We start from the raw sequence: 26,365 nt of genomic DNA, 5'->3' as shown, positions 1-26,365 counted from the left end.
CCCCCGAGTGCAGCGGCATCTGATGGCTTGTCATACAATTCAGTTCTTGTTCGAAACGACGATCATTTGAAACTGAAGTTTTAGTACACATACACATGAAAAAGCGAGACGCATGAATTGTGCCATAACACCCCCCCCCCCCTCGAGGATGTTATCCACTGCTTAGCAGAAACGCATCAAACGCGCAATCGTTTATTTTGAGGATTGATGTTGCTGTTCTGTTTCTATCTGCTCTATCTGCCAACGCTACACCCGCGCCTCTCTGTGTGTAGCGTTGGCAGCGGGACGCACTAAACACCCCACAGGTATTGAGACCTCGCCCCCTCCGGCTCGAACTGCATCAACCTCATATGCAAAACTATTGTTGTCAAAATTTACGAGCAGATGTTTTTTGGAAGTAGCGTGGCTTGGGTTTACTTGATGTGGCGTGGATTCGATTGGAACAGGAGATTGGCTGTTCTTGGACCCCTTTTTTTCCGACGCACGCAAGCGTCCATTTTATCCCGGACAGCTGTAATATGCCGTCATTTGTTTTTCATGTATTCATTTATGTGTCCCCGTGAAAAGTATTTTTCATGAGCAAACATCCATGTGGGAATTAAACAAAGTAAAAAGACATTTAATTCAACTCAAACAATAATACAAGCCGTCAAGCGTACTGGATGTGTGATATATATTTTTAAAGTACAGCATATGAAGTATAATCCAAACAATTGTGTCACCACAACATATACACGAGCGTTAAATTGGCCTCGTTTCATTTTTAGAACGTTTTGAGGCTCTGCGCAATTACGCAAAACAACGACAATTACGCACGACTACAATTCATGTTGTTTTTCTATATACGACCAACAAAGCAATATACTACATAAAGCACTGTTTACACATGCGTGGAATAAAAAAAAAATAGCCATACGTCTATTCAAACGTGTGTTGGGTTTATTTGTGTGCGAGCAAATAAGTTTGACGCTGGGCGTCTGGATGTGGATTATACAGATTTTTTTGTTTATTTTTTTGCTTATCATAATGCAGACACGCACTGAAGCTGTCACGCTTGGATCCAAGACAGATGGCTATTTTAATAAACGTGATGCTTTTTTTTTTTTTTTCTGTTGTCGTCGTCGTCCAATGCGTGGCCAGTCACGTCGTTTGGTGTTGGCTTGGGGGCGTCGCTGTGACGCACGGGCACCCACGCCGTCGATGTGGATATAAACCCCAGCCAGTGGCAGTTAGAAACACTTCTCCTCGAGTATCTTGTCCAGGATACACCTCGAGAATCGAAAGGACGAAGAACATGTCTCCAAACGTAACTTGTGACCCTCTGCCATCCTTTTCTCCGAGGCCCACCGTGGCCAAAAGAAAAGAAGCCCATGAGCTCAGAAAGGTGAGTTGTGTCTTCCTTCACACATTTAAAACTGTCTTTGGTTGTTTTAGATTTCATATCATGCCAACCACCTTTGTTCTTTTTCAGACTATGAAACCGTTGGTGGAAAAAAGAAGGCGCGCACGCATCAACGACAGCCTGAACCACTTGAAAGAGCTGATTCTTCCACTCACCGGCAGAGATGTAAGTTGTTTTCGAATTTCATTTGAATGAAGATATTGTTAGATGTGAAATATTATCAGCAACAATAACATGTGTATTCATATTTTTCTTTTTTTTCCTCCAACCATCTGTAGAAGAGTCGTAACTCAAAGCTGGAGAAAGCAGACATCCTGGAGATGACTGTGCGGTTCCTCAGTGACATCCCCCCTGTCCAAAACAAACGTGAGTATTAATATCATACAAATATGAGGGATATTTGGATTTCTAAAATGCCTCACTCATCCTTTTTTTTCTTCTAAATTTCAGATTCCACAGACAGTTACAAAGAGGGCTACCAAGCTTGCCTCCAGCGCGTCTCTGCGCTCCTTCCCAAAAGCGGCCTCGAGCCCGACGCCGCCCGGCAGGTGACCGACTTCATCCAGCGGTCCATGGTGGCCAACGTCAACCGGCAATGCCTCAACTGCTGCGGCCAGAGCTCCGCCGCACACATCCAGCAGAGGCTCCTTAGGCTCAAGTCCAGCCTGGGCCCCAAACCAGAGAGCGCGCTGCCCCCGGACAGAGATCGCTCAGTTCCACAGCACGACAGCGCCCCCATGTGGAGACCCTGGTAGATTATTCAACGCAAGTCTAAAGAAGCGCCGCGAGCATGTGTCCATACATAAATATATACAGTACATGTTTATATGACTTGTCCACAATTAAGATTTACTATAAATCGACTTAGCCGAGTATTGTATACTTTACCTTTTGCGTACGCGTCGGTTGTCCTGTATAAGTTGACAAATCTAGACTGTCGTATTTTGTTAAAACTCCGCATGTATGTTTTACGTTCAGTATTTGGTCTGCCTTGAGGACTGAATGATTTAAGGGCTATTGGACCAGCCCTGTAAGACCCTATGGGTCACTCTTAGTGAATTTGCACTGTATGACTTCATGGTTCTGAATCTGTGCAGATTGATTTGGTGGACATGTTGCGTGTCACTGCAAGTATCTCTGTTGGGATGTTTATTTTCGCAATTTTCTGCGAATTATGTATTTAATGTACATATATGAAAACAATAAAACTGCGACGTCGTGGTAATATTGTGCGTGTTTCTCATTTTTTCATACAGAATAGTTTTACCAGTACCTCATGCCACTTCATCCATCCATCCATCCATCCATCCACCCATTTTCAACATCTATTATCCTGAACAGAGTCGCGCGGGGTTGCTTGAGCCTACCCCGCCCGAACACCCTGAATTGATCACCAGTCATTCGCAGGGCACGTCGAGGCAAACGACCTACATCAGGGGTGTTAAACTCATTTTTGTCACAGGACACATTATATACTGTATTGAATATTATAAAAAATAAAGTAAGAGAAAAATACACATATACTTTGGTTAGGTTATTTACAGAGCGTGCAGTGCAAAACACGTTGTCTGTGTTGATAGCATTATAATATCTTTGAAAAGAGATTTTTTGACACAGCAATTGCTTGACTAAAACTCTGTTTATTCGTTTGTTTAAAATGTAATGTAATTAAATCAATGTATTTTGCCCTCGGTGTCTTTTTGCATTGGATTTTGCTGCCCTCTAAAGGCTGGTGGTGCTATTGCCACAGTGTTATGCGTTCACGGGCTCAGAGTCGCCTCGTTCAGACGGAAGCCCACCGAGGGAAGCAAAATGGCTGTTAGCGTGACATTTCCAAACTAAACACAACGGATACGCTTTAAGGAATCACTTGTTCAGCACACAGTGTTTCGTTACAACCGTGAGAAACATTTAAAACCTTTTTTTTAAATCACTTCCGTCACGTTTTTCTTTTGACTCGTCCCGTATTCTGTGCGAGTGGTTTCATATGTCGTTTTCTCCGTCAGGAAAGAGCACATCCTCACCAGCATCATGTCTGCGATGAAGGCTTCTGACGCCGCTTCATCCCTTCAACTATGCAGGTAGGATGTTTCATCTGGTTATTTATGTTTATTACGAGGTGTCCTGACTTTTCTTCGTTATTAGACGTGCGACACATGAAGCCATACACGGAACTCACGTATGCCGGCATCCGTCCGTCGTGGGGCTTTACGTCACTCGCCGGCTTAATCTGCTTTATCTGATTTACCATCTTTCTATTTCCCTGCACGTTATGGTTTTTTGGTGACGACGTTTAAGATGTTTAACAGGAATGGCGTACCGCGTCACACAGGATACGTTCGGGGATGATTAAGGCATTTTTCTTTTGTTCTTGTGACTCGTGTCGCTTAACACTAAAAATACACGTTGGTTGTTAAACACGTACAAAATGATGCCACCACGTAGCGTACTGCTCATTTCTTTATCATATATGACAAGACGTTCATGTGCAAAGCTGGAACCATGATGAATGAATGGGCTTCATGTCCCAGCAGCATGTCCTGCGTCGTTGTACTCTTGGTCCCCAACAGGGGGCGCGTAATGCCTGTCCTTTTTTAAAAATTTATTTTAATTTGTTTATTTTTAACACTCCCACATCTGTGTATGCACTGCGCAAATGTTGCCGGGCAAACACAGGTTAAAGGAGACAGTATACGTTTTTCACAAACAGTTTCTAAATGTCGTATAAATTTGTTATGATGCTGTTCTTGTGTATCTCCAGCAGGTAGCAGTGGAGGGTTTCTCCAGCGTGCACACCTGCTGCCTATTTGATCACGATTAAGCCATGTATTTAAGTCGGTTCTTACGCTCTAGTCTAGCCTCTTTCTTTGTATTTATTTTTTCTGTCTTTGACCTTGCTCATGTTTTTGTTTTTTGTAAAATTTGACTTGTCATTTTGTTTATAGCTCTGAGTTTTTTTTCCTTGCTTTTGCTAGCTCTTTTTGCTAATGTATGGTTTTCCTGGTTCTTTTGACCAGTGATTTCTGTTTACACTTTGTCGGTGTGTTTTTATTCTAAATGAATATTTTTGTGACTGTTTGAGTCTACATATGTGGGATCCGATCACCATTCAGTTCGTTCCCGAACTGTGTCAAAAATTCATTTGACACTATATCATGTTCTGAAATGAACCAAATGTTTTGAATCCCAGAAATGCAGGCTCAGACAAAATGTGATAAAAATATTTATAGATGAGCACAAAGTGCAAACAGAAATCGCTCATCACAAGGTGCAAGGAAAAATAAGCTCTAAACGTTCTGGTAATCACGGAGAAAACACAAAATGAAATGACAATGAGCTCGATTTCACAAAACCAAGAACAAACAATAATACTGTACATACAAACAAGAAACTATGAAAACGAGAGCGACTTTGATTGAGAGACCGAGAAAACAACACTTGATTTGATACAGGGAACAAGGTCAACAATCTGATCAGGAGTAGCAGAAGTCCTCAAATACAAGTCATGATGATGGTCGGGAACAGGTGTGCCGGTTGGCGGAAAACGCCCTTCACTCCAGCTGGAGCTGAAACAAAACAAATACAGACATGACACACAGGGAAGCCACAGTTTTACAATACCTGCAAAGTATATTTGCGATGTGTCATCACCCTATCCAGAAGATAATCTCTCAGACAAATATGCACAACAGGGTGCAACAGAGCACTTAAATTATTCACAATTTCACTGCTTCCAGTGTGAAATGGGTTTTCAATTCCACTGCGTGCAGCATGCATTGAATTTCGTTGCTGTTCTGAAAAAAAAAAACCCATAAGTGGTTAAAAGTGTTTTATGTAACAGCCCTCGCATAGACGAGTTCTTTGGCAGAGGCAATCCAAATTCCTGAGATTCCCTCGTCAGCCACGGCACACGACACTGACGGCGATAGTCGCTGTTATTGTCACTTTGGTGTCTTATCGCCTCATCAGGGGGCGGGGTTCCGATCCAGTCAGACCAGTCGTGATGGGCACCGTGGTGACTTCAGGGCCTCAAATATCAGGCCTGGATGCAGAACGCATCCAGAAGGCAAGTGAGTGGCTGACGGAGAGAAGAGAGACTGAGAGAGACAGAGTGTCAGGTTTCGAAGATGCGCTGCTTCAGGCCCCCGAAAAAGTTTGTGCCCTACGTGGAGACGGCAGACTTCAAATATGAGCTCTGCAGGTAGTTCACACAATACTTCCATTTGTAATCGCGTATTTGGTTGCCGTGTGACCTTCCTATCATATGAGGTGGCACATTTTGAAAGTGTTTTTTCAAAATCCAAGGACATCTCGCAGAAGTTCCAGCATTGTGACCAGCTGCTCCGTTCTCGACGCTTACACGTCAACTTTGTTGCCGTGACTAAACAATGAGTCATTTCGTCCACAGTCATTCATAAAATCAAGACTTAGTCGGTCAGACGGTAAATGTGACTCATTTGCCGGCTTATGGTGTGACGATGTGGATTTTCTTGTTTTTATGACATTTTTGACGGGCAGCGCATGTTGTTTGTCATCTGAGGTGAGCTATTAACTGCAAAATAACTCGGACAACAAACAACGTAAAAAATGTAACGAAAAATACGTGTAGCCATTAAGAAACAGGATTGTACCACTCGTAGGGCACTCAAGTAATGAAAACCTTCCCTTAGCAGATTGTCATTTTACATATCATGTATTCCTTAATAACATTCAACAGCATTCAGCTCATATTGCTTTTTATTGGGACTGCTAAGTGCTGTTTTTTTTCTACCGGCATCAACTTTTTATTTGGAAGGTCATTGTTTCCCACTCTCTAACCTGCCTCCAATGGGACATACCAGTCAAATGAATACCACGTTTTGTAAAACTGTTCAGCATCCCAAAGCAAACACAACATTTTTGCGAATGAAACCCAGAAGTGAGTGATCCATTTTCTCTTGTGATCGGAGGAAATGGCACTTTGGACAGCCCAAACTGCCCACCCCTGTTCTAATTCCGTCTTTCTTTTATTGCAGGATCATGCGGCCGGATGATGCCAACATTGTCGGTAACGTGCACGGTGGCAACATCCTGAAGATGATCGAGGAAGCCGGATGCATTATTAGCACGCGGCACTGCAACACACAGAATGAGGTGAGACCTTCAAGCGGATCCATTTATTTTTGTTTCGTTGAAATGGATGAAATGTCATCTGTGGTCATAGAGGCCCCCGTTTGCACCAAACGTAGTGCACCATGGGATTGTGGAGATTTTTTTCCTTCCATATTTACCATTTTCCGCACTCTAAGGCACACCTAAAAGCATTCAATTTTCTCAAAAGCCGTCAGTGCGCCCTAAAGAGACTTTAACTCTCTTTATAGCCCCATTGCGTTGTTTCCCTGTTAGTGATCCTATGCCATCTAGTGGTGATTATTAGCAGGAACTTATTGTAACCTAAAAGGGTTCTGCCTGGCACAAACTGACGCGCAGTCGCCAACACACACTCAAACAGACAACTACTTTGTGAGTTCTGCGAGGGCAAAATGAAACGAAGATAATAGCAAAAGCATGGTTAACTACAGACTAAACGAAGGAAGAAGGAGACAAGCAAGACCTCAAAGGATATTTAACCCCTTGTGGATGTGAGTCCACGAGGTCTGTGTGCCTTTTTGTTGAATCAGTTGTCTGCATAACTTTTGTCTTTCATTTATTGCTTTATAATGCCATTTTTATGTTTCATGTCTGTGTTTGTGACCAGTTCTCGTTACAGCTGCAGCGGTTGTGAAGCCTATATATAAATAAAGCTGTATTGTATTGTATTCCCTTTAGTGTAGCACCATCTAGTGGATGCATAGCGCAACCGGAGCCACTATCGTAGCTTCTATGTGATTTATAATGCAGTGCACCCAATATTTGAAAAACGTTTTCAAATTCATTGAAGGTGCGCCTTAAAATCCAAAGCACCTTATAGTGCGGAAAATACGGTACTCTTGCTAATTTTTCCCATGCTCTCTCACAGTATCTATGATGGACAGTTTTTACTCTTGTGTTGATTAATGTGCACCGTCCCAATGAAATGAAATAAATTAAATAAAAAATGACAAATGTCCACAAGTAGGTGGCTAGCTAGTCGCGGCTGGTCCAAGAAGCCTACGTGTTCACTCAGCGCCACTTCTTCAAACAGCACGTACAGATGGAGAGAACACCAGCCAGAGAATATGCAAATCCAAGTGTTTTGTCCCCAAAACATGCCGAATGCCAGCTCTGCCTAAAACGGGATCCTATGAAGCCAACGACAGTTGAAAAACAAAACAAAACAGGAAATAAAAAAGAGTCACAACACTGAACAGAAGCAACAGTTAAGTTGAGTTACTGACACGATGACTGCCCATTAGCTGCGACTGTTGACTCTCATATCATGTTCTACCTTTTACCCACTGAACCAAATTCTACTTTGACTCGCATCATTGGATCCTTGTCTTGCATTCAACAACATTCTGATGATGTCTTACATTTCTGCCTCTCTCCAGATATGACGTGCGATCTGCAGCATTGTACACAGCTGCTTTCCTGAACACACATATGTTTGAATATTTACAATGCTTGAAAAAATGCATTGGACCAAAAGTATAAGTAACACTCCCCAGTCAGTACTGTAGGTTTATTTTAAAAAGTGTGTATGAAAGCACTTCATGAATGAATGAGTTCAGCGAGAAGTCAAAGTCAGATTCTTATCGTGAAAAAAGCCTTACTCATAAACATCGTCAAACAGAATCGAAAAAGAGGTCTTGGTTTCTATTCTGAAAAGGTACGTTTGAAAGGAGCTACAATGCAGCGACGTCTCTAAGTAAAAAATATCACACATCTTCAGACATCATGGTACCTTGCTTGTCTGAACAAAGCAGGCATGGAAGCTTCAGTATGCTCGCTTTCCTTTTGAGTGCTAATCAATAGCGATACCGCAAGTATGATAATGTCGTCCCGAACTGCCTTCTCCAGGACCGCTGCCTGGCTGTTTTGGTTCGTGTGGAGAAGACCGAGTTCTTGTCCCCCTTATTCATCGGTGAGGTCGCCCACGCCACGGCTGAGATCACGTACACCTCGCCGCACTCGCTGGAAGTGCAGGTCAAAGTCATGGGCGAGAACATCCTCACAGGTACTAACTTGTAAAGAACTCAAAGTTTGATTTGACGTCATCCACATGAAGTCCTTCGGGGGCCAAATCACAGAGCGTTTATCGACTCGCTGCCGCTCACACAGTCTAAACCTATTGCCTCATTCTTCCCTCCACTTCCCGACATCCCGGCGAGAATACAAAGAATGACAACCATTCATGTGTGCCGGCATTCACTGATAACAAGCACCATTCAAACACACCTCGATATACACTCACATGTCCAAATCGTAGACAACTTCTGCTGTCCCTTTTCCTCGAATCTCCGGTTCATTCTTTGACAACATGAGGGGCCCACCAAATAAGAGGGCTTCCTTCCTTGCAATGTGTATTCAAATTTTAGCTCATAAAAGTTTATAATTGCAGTAAATTAATTATCTAGCAGGCAAAGCAATCAGATAGGTTTGTCTTGGTCAAATCAAATTAGTTGTTTTATTTTTTATTATTTTAATTTTTTTTGTATTTGATTTTTTAGAATTTTTTCATTTTATTTTTTATTTATACCGTAAATTAGTAGTTTGTTGCTTGTCACAAGTTGCAGAGTGCAATCGTTCTTGTCCCACCGACGAGTAATTTTTAAACTTAAACTCCCAATTATGACCAACATTCAAATGCATTAGTGTACTAGGCCCAAGTTTTCATCAATAAAAAGGCAGAGGTTGTATTCTGGAAAGGTATATTTCATATTATTGTCAGCCACTGTAACAATGTGCACAAGTGGACATGATCACTCCACTTAAAAAAAAGTGTTTCAATCATGATTCCATTAAGATGTATTGAAAGTTAGATGCAAACTGTATAACGGTGTTTGAAAAGAAACCAATATAAAAGATTAAATGTAAATGTATGGAATTTAAATGTTAAATACACCTGAGCTTTGTAGTTGGGATTCCACATACCACTTGTGGTAGTCGTACCACTTAGCACTGCCAGTAGAGAACCACTGCCACAGGTCACTCGATGTGCCCACTCATTCATCTAAATGGAAAACTAGGTCTTGATAGCCCTTCTTGGACCGAAAGCTCACAGATAATTATAATAAGGATTGCAAAAGAGTTTTTTCTTTTTTTAAAAATTTAAATAAACATTCATTTAGGAGTGGAATAAATGCTCTAGTTTGAATATAAAATCCAACTAACAAATAAACAAAACGGTTCCTTGTAGTTGGTGCTTGCTCATAAATACGATGATTCTAATTAATCAGAAACACCGTGATTACAAAATCAAACCGCACACGGAACAGGCTAATTACAAAACTGGACTATTGAGTGTGGTGTCACACTTCCTATTTTTGATCAGTAGAGGGCAGCACACACTACGTATCATCTGCCATAGGGATACAGTAGTTGGCGCACAGAAGACAAATAGACGCACACACTTCGGCCTCCTTTTTGTGCGACCCGCGCGTCTGGAGCTGTATGCGGCTCTTTAGCGCCGTCCTAGTGGCTCCCTGGAGCTTTTTGAAAAATGTTTGAAAATTGAAAAAGATGGGGGAGGGAAATATATTTCTTGTTTTAAATATGGCTTCTGCAGGAGGACAAACACGACACAAACATTCTTAGCGTTTTCCAATGCTGTAAAAATGGGTAGAATAAATATTACATTTCAACATTTCTGTCAACCAAGATTTGCGTTATTGCCTGCGACGAAATGCCAGGCAGGTGGCTGTTATGTAACAAAAAAATGGCGTTTCATGTACATTTCACCGAGGGTACTGGCAAAGAATGGGAATCTGGAGGGCCGAGAGAAGCATTTTAAACAGTACACGTGAGCTACGATAGTTAACACGCTGCAAAATTGCGTCCCATGCCTCGTTCACCGGCCGTTATGGCTGTTGCTCATTACGGCATGAGTGTGTAAGTGTGTGCGTATGCGCGCAGGTGCTGTAACGGGTCAATCGCGGGGGGTTGGTTGATCGAAAAGCAGATCTTCGGTCAAAAAAGGTTGCGCACCCCTCCTCTCCAGATGCGCTGCTAGGGAAAAAAACAACTTTTAAACATGAAGGCTCATTGTGTAACCAACTTAATCATTTTGATAGTAGGCTAATATAGCTATTATTGATACATACAGCATGTGTTGAGGCTTATATAAAGCTTTAATTTTTTTTGCAGCTCCAGACATATATATATATATATATATATATATATATATATATGAGTCCAATATGGCTCTTTCAACATTTTGGGTTGCCGACCCCTGTTTTTGTGTAATGTGCCATTACTTTGCGTAATGGTGAATCTTGATTGATCAATGATTCAATTGTGGTGAAGAATGTGCTGCCGCATCACGGCACCTTGTTTGTCTTCATTATCCTAGATGAGTAAGAAGCCAAGAAAAGACAGACGCCATATCAGATGGCGACAATGCAATGCCCGCAGACCAAATGAGAAGATTGACTAAGGGTTGGAAAAGGAGGGAAAGATGAAGGAGGTGTGAGAAACAAGAAGTATCCCCTAGACAGCTGTTGCCGTAGCAACAGGCTTGTACCGGTTGGTTGGTTGGCTGGTTGCTGGGTTGGGAGTCGGTTGATAGACATTTATTGGAGATATGAGATAAGTGGAGGACAGCGTATGTTCAGTACCCAAAACAGGTGTGCGGGAGAGTCCATTTCTGCCAGTCGAAGTACAATCTACACCCGTGCGTTGCATTGAGCCAATTGTTGAACCCATAGTACACAAAGACTTTGGTACATTGAAGGATACATATTCCAAATAAAAAATAAAATAGTTCACCAAAGATTTAAAAATACAGGATGTGCTGAGTTCCTACTTATGAACTTTTTTTTTTTTAAGTGAAAGATTTTTTTCACAAACCAAGCACATACATTCCGACAGGGGTGCTTCTGACTTCGTTAGCTCCAAACTATAGTTTTCAGATTTCCCAGCAGTCTTGAATGCAGCGTTTGACATTGTAGTTTCAGAGTCCTTCGACCCTCGTGAGGAAAAAGCGGATCAGAAAATGCATGGATGGATTGTTTTACTGTGGCAAAACTAGTACACAGTATTCATTCAGAGAATTTTGGATTGCGGGATTCGATGTGTAATATGTAACATGGGCGTAACATGTGAGCACGGCTCAGTATATATCCTGGCGCAGTGTGCATATGTATGGCATACTGTACATATGTGCATGTCTGTGGATGTGCGCTTGTATCAGTGTTTGGCCCTTTAAAAGTTTCCTGCGGGGCCGAGGGGGAAGAGAGGATAACGGGAGCAGACATTATTTGCTTCTGTCATGTCGACTTAGCATCAGGTCCCACACACTGAGCTCCACTCGCACATGGAGGCCAAGTGGGTGTACCTGAACATGTCTCTCTTTCTCTCTCTCTCTCTCTCTCTCTCTCTCTCTCTCTCTCTCTCTCTCTGAACGCACACACTCGTGCTCCCTCAAAAAAGATGTCTTAAAGGGATTACCTTTCACATTAGCGTCTCGGTATTCGAACAAAGCTTTGACGGGAAATATTTTTTTCCATTTCTTGTCTCTTAGCCTCATCAGCCAAGTTTGTTTTTACGTAAATCAGTTTGCTAATGTATTTCTGTATATTCATACATTCTAAGATGGATTACTGTAGGCTCTTTGTGGTTGCAAGCATTTATGTCTATTCCGTGTGGCGGAGGAGGCAGGCATCCAGGTTCCGCAGTCAGTCAGGCAGGATCTCATCAAGCAGGCCTCAGTCACGGCCCCCCAGGGGGACCCTGCCTACTGTGGGCACAAGCCGTGATGATTGTCCCCGCTGTGCACAACGCTCATGCGCACTCTACACAGATGCGCAGATACACACACACACACACACAAATTTGCATATGTGCATGTACAGTAATGGTGCCTACTTGGTAAAACCACAAAGTCTCACATTCTGAGTTTACACACACATCCAACAAACGTGGTCTCGGCAACGCACCCAGTTGAGCTTTCGGTCTCCATTCACAAATGACAACACACAATCTGCATGCATACACATCAGGAGGTAATAATGCTTGCATCACACGCACACTTAGGCATGCATTTGCAAAAAGACTGTATGCAGAAATCGTCCCCCCGCCCCCACTGCGTGCAGCATGCACACATACATACACATGCATAGACACAGCTGAGTGCAATGCATTATGGGTGAAGCTAAAAAAAAACACGACAGTTCTCCCTGTGATCCTGATGGGTCATTCAACTGCACACTCTGAATGTTAACTTTGTGAGCCTGCAAAGGCAACATTTGCTAAATGCATGATACGCTTCGATGTAATCATGCATGTCATGACATCTCAGGTATTCAAACGTGAATACCTTCCAGTTCGATGAAATGATGGCACAAACGTGAAATCGTGTAGTCAGGCCAAAGTGTGCCTCAGTTAAAAGTCAATTAGCCATTTTGATTCCTCTGCCTGGAACACGCTGTACAGGAGGTAGAATTTTAATTTTTTTATTTTTTTAATATGCTTTGAGGGCTTGAAAACTCCTGCGCGAGAGACAACGCGGAGAATATCAGTGTGACGAAGTTACAGACAGTTGGGATAAAACTACCCCAAGTTGATAAATAAGGGGAGGCTTGATTTTGGCGTTGGAGACAGCAGCAATAAGAAGATGGAGGGGCTTCAAACAGCTGAAACATCACAGTGACAACAGCGATGAAGCATTTAAAGACTGTGGGCTAGAAAAATAAGTAAATATAAGTTCAACAACAACATCGAGACCTGTCTGAAATGTTGAATAATGCCTTTAAACTGGATTAAAGGTGAGTGAATGATGCAAAAACAGCACTGTCGGCGCTTATCTGAACAACGGCAATTATTACAATGCCCTAATTACCTCCATCAAGTAGAAGAAGCAGCTAATGCTTACGTAAACCCGGATTAATGGACAGGCATTTATGCTGCAGTGCGTCCAAAAGGCCAAAACAAAACAAAACAATAATGTAACTGGAATTCAGAGTGACGCATAAAAAAATTTGACATTGACTAGTCCCTAAATAAGGAACAATTGCACATTATAATGATATTAAATATATGAGTAAGGGTTTTATGTTATTGGCAGCCATATTTAAAAACTACCCCCTTTTCCACAAACCCCTTGTGCCTTTGTTTACAGCCATAAACAAAGGCACGATATTTTGTTCAAAAAGACTGCAGTTTTTAAGCTCACTTCACAAGGGACAGACCTCATCGTCAAGTTTCAACAAAAGAGCGGCGCGAGCAATACTAAGCTAGCTATAGCACTGTAAACAAGCTAATGTTAGCCACGGCCGCTTCATTGGTAGCTTGACTTATCCGTAATAGTGTTACTATTACACTAAATTTATCAGTTCAAAGTTATATTTTTTGGAATGTACCAAGAGGTGATAAATGATGCTAAATACATATTACCTCTGAATCCTGTCAGGTGCCTGAGGTCGCTTCGCTCTGCTTCTGTTTGCTGGACTTGCCCAGTTGTTAGCAAACCAGGGATAGGTGTTTTTTTTCCTCATTATTTTCTAGAGGTGGATATTCCAAAATAGCAATGCTCCTACAGCTCAAACGAACAGCTCAGATTGAGACCGTAGTATGCCAGTAATTCGGATGTATAATATGATAGGTCATTCCTCCTCGGGCGCAGTGGTTTGGTTAAAAAATAAACACATGAAAATCAAAAATGTGTTTCTGGATGAATTCCCAGATACAGAATTTTAATAATCAGTGTGCATGAACTGTAACCTTAATGAGGTCATCATGCTGCTTTGGTGAACACGCGACGGCTGCCGTTGAAAAGACAACATGATCAAACATTGACATTGTTGTCATTCAATGCAGGGGGTGGGGGGACTCGAAATTTAAAACCACTCCCTCGTTAGATTCTGGCCAAAAAGGTCATCAGGGAATGGTCCGCAACGGTCACCTCCTTCACCCCTCTCTTGCTTCTCTTCCTCCTCCATCCTGAGCACAGTTCATTTAAAATGACTATCCATCCATCCATTTTCCGAACCGCTTGATCCTCACTAGGGTCGCGGGGGGTGCTGGAGCCTATCCCAGCCGTCTTCGGGCAGTAGGCGGGGGACAGCCTGAATCAGTTGCCAGCCAATCGCAGGGCACTAAAATGACTAGCAGTGGCTAATAATAGACTGGACTCGAACAGTCTTGGTGGAGTGAAGGATATGTAAATATGACTCTTTTTTTTTCCTGTGGGCAACTTCCTGATTGTTGACAAGGGCGGGAGCCAATGAATGGAGGAGGAGAGAAGAGGGGGTTGGCATGGCAACGGTGCCCGGGCCGTCGGCACCGTTCTAACTCGGGTGTAAGATGCAAATGCTACTGCCGGGAGAAGTCTGTTTTCAGCCTGTGCTATTGTGGTTACGTATTGTCACAATGTACGTATTTTTTCTGTGATCTTGTTGTATTTTAGTAGGAGGGTTTCAAATTGTTTTTAAAAAAAAAATTCATCAGTTCCATGCAAATGTTTTCTGCCCAAATAAGACAAAGTTAAATGAGTCAGCCCCGTGCTTTCCTCTCATCTGAGTACCCGAACGCCTCAAAATAGCCTCCAGTTCTCACAGTTAGCAAATTAAGTGACAACGTGTTGGCAGAATAGAACGGATATCACCATGACAACCTCTCCGCCAGATTTCTCTGAGAAGTGAATTTTGTTTTTTTGTTTTTTTACAAGGTTTGTTTTCTGCCTCTTGGTGCTGCGAGGCAATTGAAATGTTCCATCCCTGCTAAATGTTACATCTTGTAACTATGCCGAAATAGGAATTAATATAAGCTTGAGTTCATTTTGAATTCAATTTTTGGCAAGAGACCCATTTGGCCTTTTGCAACATACCGTATTGGCCCAAATATAAGACGGCCCTGATTATAAGACGACCCCCTCTTTTTCAAGACTCAAGTTTGAAAAAAAGACTTTTTGAACACCAAACAAATTTTTATACAGAAAATAATTACAGTACATCTGAAACAAATGATTATAACAATATATTTGAGAGAAAAAGCATGTTATTTTGCCTCATTCAAATCTAAAGTGCAATCACATTCGTAAATGAATGGCTTCTGGTTTTTGAAATGTAAATGACATCATAACTTCTCCTCAGCTGCCGGTTAACCTGGCCGATCTTCGACCCACTTTCCTCCAGATTGTCACTACGTTACTCCATTTTCTATTATCTCTTCTATTATTTTCTTCTCTTTTCCTTCTTACCGCTATTTTATATTTTTCCTCTACGTTCTACCGCTATTTTTATTTTTATTCTTCGTGGCAGGGCTTCACTTTGGCCTGGGGAGTCAAATTCAGCATTCGCTTCAATGATATCTGGCGTCATCTAGCGTCGGGAATGGGTATAATGTCTAGACCCCGAATATAAGACGACCCCCACTTTTTCAGTATTATTTCAATGCAAAAAACACTGTCTTATATTTTGGCCAATACGGTAGTTTAGCAAAAGGCTGCACAAAAATACGGTAGTTTAGCAAAAGGCTGCACAAAAATGGCACCACTTTGCAATTACAAAGTAAGTTCTCTTATTCCAAGATGGCTGACCGTGGGATACATATTCCAGATGCAGATGATTACCTCAAGACCTTTCTAGAGTCGGACTGCATGTAACGATACTTTTTGTGACGTATACTTTATGTAGTTTCAAACCGTCTTCCAATTTTGGCCAACTTCTCAAGTTTGGAGCAAAATGGTCAGTGATATTTATTAGGGCTGAAACACTTATTCAAATAACTCTATTAGCTGATAAGTGATCTGTTTTTTTTACACACTGACAAATGTGACTGCGGCCTCACGCACCGAGAGTGTGTAAATGACAGAGAATGTCCACACACGGTTTGTCAACCTAATTCTCTTGAAAGTTTTGAATGATTTCCACCATGTCATAGCAAGCCTTTGTCATTTTGTCATCGTCAACTTTGTACCTGTTGCAGCTGTCAACAGGTTGGCCTCACCGCTAATCAATGATTGCTTCGCACGGGCTGCGCATCTCATTTCTCAACGTTTCAAAACGTCCCGAGAGAAGGAAGCTTCCAGATTCCCGGTGACATTTTCCTCGGGTAGAAGACTTTGACCTTTTTTTTCTCGATGACTGCAGGTGCCAAAAAGCTGGTCAACAGGGCCGTGCTGTGGTACGTACCCTGCTCTCTGCAGAATGTCGACAAGATCATGGAGGTGCCGCCCATCAAGGTATGTGGAAAACGTCAGCTTGCCCTGACCTGAATCAACCCAAGTCTGACATTTCACCAGGCTCCTATCTTTCACGGAGAAAGGCCATCCGATCAAGTCATAGTCACGCAACATTTCAAATGCCCGTTTTAGTCATCTTGCCTGAATGCCTCTCTGAGAAATCCTCATTAGAGGGAACTTGGCGCAGTAGTGTAAGGCTCTCCTGTGTCAGTGCCGTGCATCTCTTCCTCCTATAAATGTCTTGTAGAGTTTTCGGTTTGTCCGCATGCGATGAGGAAATCAAGTATCTGATTTCGACGTCTTTAAGAATATTCATTATCTGAAGATGCAGGGAAACCAGTCCAACCGGCCTCTCGCCCAAAATCTGCTAGGTTAGACTCCGGCTCACCTGCGATGCCAGCGAGGATAAGCAGTCTAGAAAATGGATGTATTGATGGAGTGCTCAGAAATGAGTCAACAGTGTGCATCACAAAACCCCCCCCAAAAAACATCGATTTCTCTCATTTCTTCTTTACATCACAAAACAGTCCCCCCGCCCCCTCATCAAGATACCAAGAAGAGCAATATGTAGATTATTTTGAGAAACATAACCTGTCCCCTACCTCTCCACTTGAGCTCTTTATCTTGACACAAGATTCACACACCAGATGCCAGGTAAAGGAGAGGTTGCAGTTTCATCCGTGAGGAACCGGTCGATAAAGTTTTCCGTGACATGATTGCATAGTAATGAAAAACATCACACGGCAACGCTTTCCCCACGATGTGTAGTTTGCGGCAGAACAAGAGGAGGAGGGTCAGAAGCGGTACGAGGCTCAGAAGACGGCGAGACTGAAAACCAAAGAAATGGTTGAAGAGGTCATGCCACCTCCCCCCAAGCCAGGTAACTGACTCGCTTTAGAAGGAATATACTGTAGTTACATTCAAAAAGAAGTGTACACTGAAGTAATCGTTCGATTAAAAGAGGACACGGCAAAAGGCCTTTTTCTCACGACCGCATTAAGCAGTTTTGTAGTTGTAGCAGCATGTCGAGGCAAATTGCATGGGAATGCATTGTTCTTTTGCATTGCAGAAAAGCACAGCGTTGGCTTCAGCCAGTCCAGTCTGATCCATTTGGTGGGTCCCTCGGACTGCACGCTGCACGATTACGTTCATGGAGGTGAGTTCATTGGCTTTTGCCTCAGACATTCCAAACTGGCTGAAAAAGGCCATGTGAAAGAGTTACTAGTGCTTGGACGGATCACAAACATTTTTTTTTTGTAATCAACCATAATGTGATGAAAGTAAAATCGAGGTCAATTATGTCATTTATATTTTTCTCAGCACAGTCCCTAATGATGTCATGAATATAAAAATGTTTTTTTTTTTTTTTCAATGTGTGGTATTTGCACCCACTTTGACAATGAACGTTACCGCCACCTGCAGGTCCAGAGTGCAACCGTTTCATCACACACTGCTTTTCAAACAAGTTTTCATGTTGGAGTATATTACACACACACACACACACACACACACACATACACACACAGCAATACTCTTCAATCACTTATAGTCTGCACTTTAGTTGCCTTTTGAATGATTGCTCGAAATTCTTTGGACACATTTATAGCCACTGCCCAAAGAGGGCTTAACACTTTATATTTATTGCATACCTCTTTCAGCACCTTGCTGAGAAAAAAAAAAGCCTGACTGATGCCTTTTGGGCTGTCAGTATCTCAAGTCTGTCAAGACTTGGCTTTGGACCCAATGGTGAATTTAAGACCTAAAATATGCATATTGGGGCTGGTTTGTAGATCAAGAAAATATAGCCGTAATTTAACATTTGAAACATATAGCATCGATCTTCCTAATGTCATGCAGGGTGTATTTTGTGTCACACCTCAGACACACATTTGCTCTCATGTTGATAGGTAGAAAGGAGAAGCAGCGATTTTATCTAGAAAGTACGATCAGAATCCTCAACAAATACACACAATTCATCCACTGTGGTCAAATATGAATTGTGGGATAGGTTCACAAACCCGACCATAAATATAGGTGCTATTTTGTCTGCAGTTTTTTTTATTATTTTATTTAATTTTTTTTACTCCATCTCAAACGGAAGCAATACAAAGAATACAAGAGGAAGCGGCATCTCCGTGTTTGGGTTTCAATATTGAAGCAGACTGAACCCACCCACGGCCTTAAGAGTGTTGTGTGGATGTCCCTCGGGGGAGGATGACGTTGAGACCTCCACAGAAGAGAAGAGAGAAAAGGGAATTGGGAATGAATCACAACACTTGTAGAGAGGGAACAATGAAAAAAACAAAACAAAACAAAACAATGTCTACATCACTTAAGTCAGTTTAATTTTATGACTCTCGTGACTTTGCTTATGACCTTCAAGTTGGTAGAATGTGTCCTGTGCAGAGAAGGAAATTCAGAAAATGATTGAAAAAGCAAAGCGAGGTTGTAGGTCAGTTGATCTTGTGTTCACAGTAAAGCGCACAAGGCTTAGGATCTTTTGCAGCAAAGTCGGACGGCCCGCTGGTCGGCTCTCGAGGACCAGACTAGGCCGCCTTTGGTGTACTGTCTACGGTTTGGGTCCTGCCGGCATTTCTGGCAATGTCAAGTGCGTAAAGAATGCATGAAGAACAACAGGAGAGATGTGAGCGAAATGAAGAGCGGAGAGGCGCATGGTGGGCAGGACTAGAGAGGGAAGTAAACAGGGCGGGACGGATAAATGTTGCACGTGTCACGCTTGGCTTTTTAATTTGGAGAGCTTGCTGAGACATCTGTCCAATTAAGAATCAAATGGAACAGGCGCAGCCCCACACCCCCACCACATGCGCGCGCACACACACACACACACGCACACACACACACACACAGATGCGCACACGCAGTCTTTATACATGCTTTTGCTCATTAGGGCAATCTTCCCCGTTGCTCGCTGCTGCTGCTTGCTCTACACTTATTTTGTTTACATAAGCGGGAGTCAGGTCAGGCAGCCCCCCCTCCCCCATTACTCCCCCCCGCCCCCACCCCAACTCTCTCTCCGTCCCTTGCTTGAGAGAATTAACTTCTATTTGAGAATACAAACTAATCATTTCCTGTACGTTTTCCCTCCACTCGGTGGAAATGTGACCTAGTTAGCCGCAGCCTTAGGAGACGTGAGCCACACGCATCAACACAGGAACATTCAAGAGCACGGTACATGAATATCCTGCTGGTTAACACAGAAAATCTGGAGGAGTCCTCTCAGTGAATACAACAGCAGGGGCATGGCTGACATCACATCCATTTTAAAAAATAAGACGAGCCAATGCAATTTAGCTGCATAATCTATGCATTAGGCAGTTCTCTCTATAGAATATTGTTATATTTCGGTCCGAGTATAAGGCGCATCTTCATTAAATGGCCTATTTCAAAACTGTTTTCATATAAAAGGCGCATAGAATAGAAGATACAATAGTGGCTTTGTCTTTTTTTTTTCTTTTTTTTTTTTGCATTATGTCATAGTACACAATATTGGCATGACGAGTTTAGTGGAGAGTTGAAATTCTAAATGTACCGTAAACAGTGGTACCTCTACTGATGAAATTAATTGGTTCTGGAAGAAATGTCTTCACTAGGAAGAGTAGCGACACGTTTTCCATGTAAATGCCCTAATCCGTTCCAGGCCCCCCCCCCCCCATTACCCCCCAAATTCAGACATAAATAAAAATACATCAAAATATGAAACAATTTATTCAGTCAGAAGTCTAGACGGGAGAATCCAAGTAAATTAAACACACACCCAGCCACTTTAATGAATGCCAAAGGAGAGAATTGAAACCTAAATGCACCGGCAGGGTTTGTTCCGAGCCATCGTTGAAAATGTTATTTTTCAGAGAGAGACTGATGCCATGAAACTTAACATTCCCTCTCGTCTCAGTTGAACATTCCTTTTCTCTGTAGCATGTTCACAGTTGTTTGCCCGCTCCTCCTCGTTAATCCGTCATCAGTTTATGTTCTCAGTGTACCACCTGTTTCCAATGGGAACACCAGTTGATCTCCACTGGTGGACCCCGTCGCAGTCTAATTAAAATGGCAGATTGACAATATATATATTTTTAAAAAGCAGCAAAAACATCAGATTGATAGTGTTTGGATTGATTTCTCCGTTGAAAGTGACAAGACATTTTTAGAATTGAAAATAACGAGTGACGTGCACAAAAACAAATGTACTCGACAAAGTTCCTTTCAAATGTGCTTTTCGCAAGATTCTTTTGGGGACTGGCGTGGTATGTCACTTCGGATTTCTTGGGAGCTTAAGATTGATCCAAAAGTATTCAGAGGATTCCTTTTGAAGTTCCTCTCTCCTGTTCTAGGTCCTAAAACACCGAACGGTCATTGACGTTAAAAGTGTCTGTATCAATGCACTTCTTGATAGTGGATGTTCTTTTTGTAATGTTTTGACAGGTGGTCAATCCATCCATCCATCCATCCATCCATCCATCCATCCATCCATCCATCCATCCATCCATGCTCTGATACAGTGCATTGGTTAAGCACAGCTGTGTCGCATTCAGTTTAGACTCCGCACTGCACTCTTGGCAATGTAAAACAAATTCCAGCTCTGAGAAATGTTATTTCGAGCCCCAACATACATAAATATATATCAAGAAAAAGAAAAGATCCAATGAGAGAAGAATCCAAGTGTCATTGTTCAACTACAGTACTGTTTATCCATCCATCCATCCGTTCATCCATTTTGTAATCCGCTCATTCTTGCGAGGGTCCGTGCGTGCCGAGCCTATGCCAGCCGTCATCGGGCAGTAGGCGGGGGCACCCTGAACGTGTTGCCAGCCAATCGCAGGGCACACAAAGATGAACAACCATCTGCGCTCACACTCACATCGAGGGACAATGTCCTAACCTGCCATGCATGTTTTTGGAATATGGGAGGAAACCGGAAAACCCGGAGAAAATCCACTCTGGCACGGTAGAACTTGCAAACTCTACACAGGAAGGCCGGAGCCGGAATCGCAGACTGCACTGTGAGACCGACGCGCTAACTCGTCCACCAACGGTCCGCCCTTTTCTGACTTATATAAATGACAAATCATATGGCAAAATATAGTCGTACGCTGTCAGTATGATGAGATGCATTTCTGCGCCCTTGCAAGCCGCAAGCACAATAGTAAACATCCACTTATGAAGTCGAACAGTTCCCTTCCCAAAAGTCCATCTCAGTTGCGGTGCCTGTTGCTGAGTGTGCACAATAACGCAGTCAGCACTTCCCGCTAATTTTTGTAAGGAGTGTGCTTTGTAAAGCCTGAAGGAGACCACTTAGAAAAACAACAGTTTATGGTGATTTCCGCCATGATGTGGGGAGATTGCTGGGAGGCACCAACATTAACAGGAGCCGTTTCCATAGCTACATCTCATTAGGAGGCAGTTGGAGCAATTTGATGCTGTCCACGATCAAAGCACTTGCAGCGGGGGTGGATAAGAAGGTGAGCAGAGGGCAACGATGGGAGCTTAAGAAGCGATAAAAGGACCTACAGTAGTTCAAAGTTTACTCATGGACCAGATGGACATCAATATGCCGATTGCTTTTACCAACATCCGGCAAATCAAGAAAATTATAGGATTGAGAAAAATGAGCAGCCGTGTAATTTTGAGTGAATCATCATTGCTTACTGCGACGTGTGCAATTTCAAAACAAGAAATGAGGAATAAATGAATTGAAGACTATACTGGTTGAACTTATTCAAATTGTATCATTTCAAATCCGCAGGGATGAGATCTGAGCTTTCTGTTGAGATGCTAAGTAAGCACCGTAAAGAACGTGCAGCTCAAACCTGCAGGGATGTGTCGGCGTAAGTAAGATGTGCAACATTTTATTGACAGTTGAAAACTGACAGTTGAACGAGGCCTGTTTTCAGCGCGTTCAGCAGACACACCCAGCGTTTGGGAGCGGTGAGAAGGGCTTGATTTTTTTCGCAATTTTGAAGCTTCATTATATCATCCTTGTGTTTCTGTTCACGTCTGCTCCTTTTAATACTTTACAGAAAAAGTTCAGTCAATCGCGGCTGTTGAAAAGAGGTTTGACCAACTGGCGACCAAACCAGGCTGTGTGTCGCCTGTAATCAGGTCACAATGGAGTTCATGGAGCTTAATGAACAGAGAGGCTGCGGCATTACGATTGTGAGGTTGTGGATGATTTTATTGATGCCTCAAACTGTGAAACTATATTCCTTGACCTATATTTCCGCACCTTTATCTGAATCCTACCCAAAATGATAATGGGGCTTTCTTGGTCCTGGCTCTACCACGCGTTGTTGATATTGGTTAATGCTTTTGCACCGTAGACCGTATTCACATCATTTTTATTTTGTACAGCATATTAAAAGAAAATACCAGGGTACTCTACAAGGCAAAAATGAGAACGATGAAGGTGCGTGTGTATGCGGTTGTGTCTTTGACTTAGTGCACATCGAACGTGAAAATAATTGAGTTCTCTCAACAGTATTTCATAGTGATGCATCGTCACCCAGGGAGTCCTCAACGCCACCAAATAAATGGTCTCTTCTCCTCTTGACAATATCGCAGGCTGAACATTTCAATAATCAAGCCCGAGGGGGGTCCATATATCTTGTGGTGTCAAGACTGCGAGAGGTCATGCAGACCTCACTCTTTTTTTTTTTTCCACACTCTTTACAACAGCGGGCACTCGTATCATGTGCAACGTCTAAGTGGGTTCATATGACATGTTGATGCGCTATTAAGACTCCCTTGAAGACCTCCCTCTACTGTTCCGCTACCACAGGAGCATCATGCATTTGAAGATAAGTGGGGGGGTGGCAAGGAGTGTGGTCACAGGGGTATTTTTCCCTCTGGCAAACTGGGCTGCACTAGGGACTGGCTTACTAATTGGACTTTTCCCCCTTTTGGAGTGAGCTCTCTTTCCTCTTCACACACAGCGACGCCATGACACCACGCCACCCGACCACCCCCCACCTCCCATCCACCCCCCTGGCTTGTTCCCTCCCTACGGCAAAGGGAGTCATAGTGTGCCATGTCACCCTGCAAAGTGTGTAACGGGGGCCCTTGGGCTGTCTTGGCCTTGCCTGTCCTCGTTTTCAGTCTCAGCATCAACCTTTTATGTCAGCTCTACAGTACATGGTGTAAAGGGAGCTGTATTATTTACTATACAGTGAACCTCTGTTGATCGCGGGAGGACCATTTTTAACCCCAGGGGACTGCAATGGGGGTCTCATACTGACGAGGAGTGACTGTGTGATACTGAGTTTAACCGTGTGTATCGTTTTGCTTTTCTCCTGAAATGACAACAATGACAAGAAACTTTTCTCAAGAAATAATTTCCTCCTATCACAGATTCTGCTTCATATGAAACACTATGTGTGTGTGTGTGGGGGGGGGGGGTTGCTTTCACAGATCCACCAACAACTGCGATTAATCCAGACACGGGTTGTTACGCTTTGCGACAAGCAAAGAGGACGCACAGGCAGACACAATGAACTCAGTACTGGTTTATTGTCAGGGCAGAGGGACAGTTCAAGGAGGCAGGAATCAAAAGGAGTCAGAGAAACCAAATCCAGGCGTACTGAAGGTCTGGGCGCGACTGCTAGGCAACAGAGTATGGCAGGGAAGGTAGCTGGCAACGGGTGCCTCTTCAAATTTGCAATATGTACAATAGCTCATTTGCAATATGTAGCGTCATGATGTATGTTGCTCGTGGTAAACTCATTTTATAGACTCGGTTGCTCTGAGTCACTCACAAATGTGATTCAGTTCTCCGATTCACTTGAGTGTTGTACATGCAGTACCAACAGCCGGTTAGAGGACACCTAGAATCCCAATCACGATTCCCTCTTAAGTATGACGATTGGAATCATTAACTTCAGCTTCCTTGTACGTGTTCTGCCTCAACCAAAATAAGTGGCAGAAACGTGACCTTGGCAGCCACACTCAGAGCTCACAGCCAATTGGCAAGCCACTTATGTCACACGCTTCTGCGCCGCATTTTGTCACTCTTCTGCTCTAATATTGTTCACTTCTTGCACACTTCGCTTCTCTTTCAGACTTTTGTGTAGCACGCTGCTGCCACTGTCTACGATTGACACGCTACACATTTGGGTCGGTCTGACCCGCTCTTCTAACATCGTGTGTTTACCTACCGTCACAAATTCGGTCGGTCGCAGAGAGCCAAATAAAAAGCTCTCTCTCTCGCTCGAAAAAGAATAGGAAAAACCGTGATGATACTCTGTGTGGATACAAGTTTGATTGTGCTGCATGTCAGTTGGAATTAGCATCCTTCCTGAAATTGTTCCCGCAATGTTGGAAACATAGACTTGGCCATATGATGTCTTGGTTCGATGAATAATTTAGCACTTTGTCCAACCCTTGATTGATTCTTACTAATTGTTTAGGATTATTAGTCATCCAGACCAACGATTCTCAAACTGTTTCCCGCAAGTGCAACCCTAAAAATGTTTAGCTCTCTAAATACGACCACCATGACAAAAATTTAAAACATAGTAGCGTCGAAGGCCCGTGTTAATCCAAAAAAGAGATGAAGGTTTTAATTCCTAAAAGGTATGTGTTTATATTACCTTGAGCCACTGTTGCAATGATTACGCACAGTTTGTACATAACACCGCCCTTACACATAGGATAATAAAAATATTTACTTAAAAAAATTTGTTTCACCTGAATAAATAAAGATTGTACCTCAATAAATGTTTGAATCTAAAACTGTTCTAAAAGATCACGTGCAAATGTATTGCACTTAACAGTTAAATACAATTTAACTGTACCCAACAAATTATAACATGATGCTGAGTGATTTTTTTTAATTATTATTATTATTTTTGCATACCAGTAGAGGGATCTTACACGCTTTTGAGAATCACTCATACGGACGCCGGTGTTGACCTTGAGCTAGATTGCAGGTGGGTCTAGGAACGACCCTCTTGGAGGAATAGAAAGTTGCCTGTAAAGATCTATGATGTATTTGCTGTATCTAGGACAGGAGTGTCAAACTCATTTTTGTCGCGGGCCACTTTGGAGTTACGTCTTCCCTCGGAGGGCCGTTACGACAATGAAACCGAATAAATGTTTCATATCGTATATTTCGTCAAATCGTATAATTACTTGCACACAACAAATTGCTTGATTGCTAGTTTGTTCAATTTGTTGTTTGTTCAATTATTGTTCAAGTGAGTGTGAACAGGGAAACAAAAATCTCAACGTTATTGCACATGACATTTCGACATTTCGGTACAGATTTTAGCAATGATCATTGAAGTTGACAGGCATGATTTGCTTTCGCAGGCCACATAAAATGACGTGGCGGGCCTTGAGTTTGACACTTGTGATCTAGGACTAGGCAGTTTTTTTTTTTGGTTAGTTTTTTTTGTTCAGCAATTGTGATAGGGATGCGGTGGGCCACAAAGTCATTCATGTTGTAGAATGTCAGGGTCGCCCTGATATTTTAAAGGGCATCCGACAGAGCTTGATGAACTCAGAGATGACTGGACTTTAACAAATGACATCAGATTCGGGAATGAAAATGTTTTTGACAGCACGGGAAATGGGAAGTCACGGGTGGCACAAGTGAACGAGGCAGAATCAGGAAGACACACTGTTTTCCAAACCTGACCAAAGCTTTTATGAGT

General features: G+C 42.6%; 2 protein-coding genes and 1 long non-coding RNA gene across 5 annotated transcripts in view; 2 read left to right on the top strand and 1 right to left on the bottom strand.

Moving 5' to 3' along the window:
- Positions 1-634: 634 nt before the first annotated feature.
- LOC147210414 (uncharacterized) lies at positions 635-4,033 on the bottom strand. The gene is made up of 3 exons (XR_015100826.1): positions 3,427-4,033; positions 1,891-2,150; positions 635-1,753 (listed from the first exon to the last, which is right to left on the bottom strand). It is a non-coding gene; the product is annotated as an uncharacterized LOC147210414 (long non-coding RNA).
- On the top strand, positions 1,295-2,528 carry LOC147210415 (transcription factor HES-2-like). The gene is made up of 4 exons (XM_086110308.1): positions 1,295-1,384; positions 1,472-1,567; positions 1,681-1,768; positions 1,853-2,528. The coding sequence occupies exons 1-4, from the start codon at positions 1,295-1,297 to the stop codon at positions 2,155-2,157; spliced, it is 579 nt and encodes a 192-aa protein (XP_085966434.1). The 3' UTR covers positions 2,158-2,528.
- The window catches only part of acot7 (acyl-CoA thioesterase 7), a 35,786-nt gene continuing 12,582 nt past the window's right edge, over positions 3,162-26,365 (top strand). For 2 of the 3 annotated variants that reach the window (XM_086110298.1, XM_086110280.1), the window contains exons 1-6: positions 5,447-5,603; positions 6,418-6,535; positions 8,381-8,537; positions 16,609-16,700; positions 17,469-17,580; positions 17,770-17,856. In XM_086110298.1, the coding sequence (XP_085966424.1) occupies positions 5,530-5,603; positions 6,418-6,535; positions 8,381-8,537; positions 16,609-16,700; positions 17,469-17,580; positions 17,770-17,856 (640 nt within the window). In that variant the 5' untranslated portion in view covers positions 5,447-5,529. Of the gene's footprint in view, positions 3,303-3,408; positions 3,484-5,446; positions 5,604-6,417; positions 6,536-8,380; positions 8,538-16,608; positions 16,701-17,468; positions 17,581-17,769; positions 17,857-26,365 lie in introns of those variants that run through there. The other variant, XM_086110290.1, reaches the window with a different exon arrangement.

This window comes from Hippocampus guttulatus, chromosome 1 (assembly GCF_054856545.1).
Source record: "Hippocampus guttulatus isolate MCC_2025c chromosome 1, RoL_Hgut_1.0, whole genome shotgun sequence".
Taxonomy (NCBI): domain Eukaryota; kingdom Metazoa; phylum Chordata; class Actinopteri; order Syngnathiformes; family Syngnathidae; genus Hippocampus; species Hippocampus guttulatus.
This window is presented reverse-complemented; position numbering and strand designations above follow the sequence as displayed.

Coding starts and splice junctions, on each gene's coding strand:
- LOC147210415 (XM_086110308.1), top strand. CDS start 1,295: ATGTCTCCAAACGTAACTTGTGACCCTCTGCCATCCTTTTCTCCGAGG. Junction 1,568..1,680: donor TTCCACTCACCGGCAGAGAT/GTAAGTTGTTTT, acceptor AACCATCTGTAG/AAGAGTCGTAACTCAAAGCT. Junction 1,769..1,852: donor CCCCCCTGTCCAAAACAAAC/GTGAGTATTAAT, acceptor TCTAAATTTCAG/ATTCCACAGACAGTTACAAA.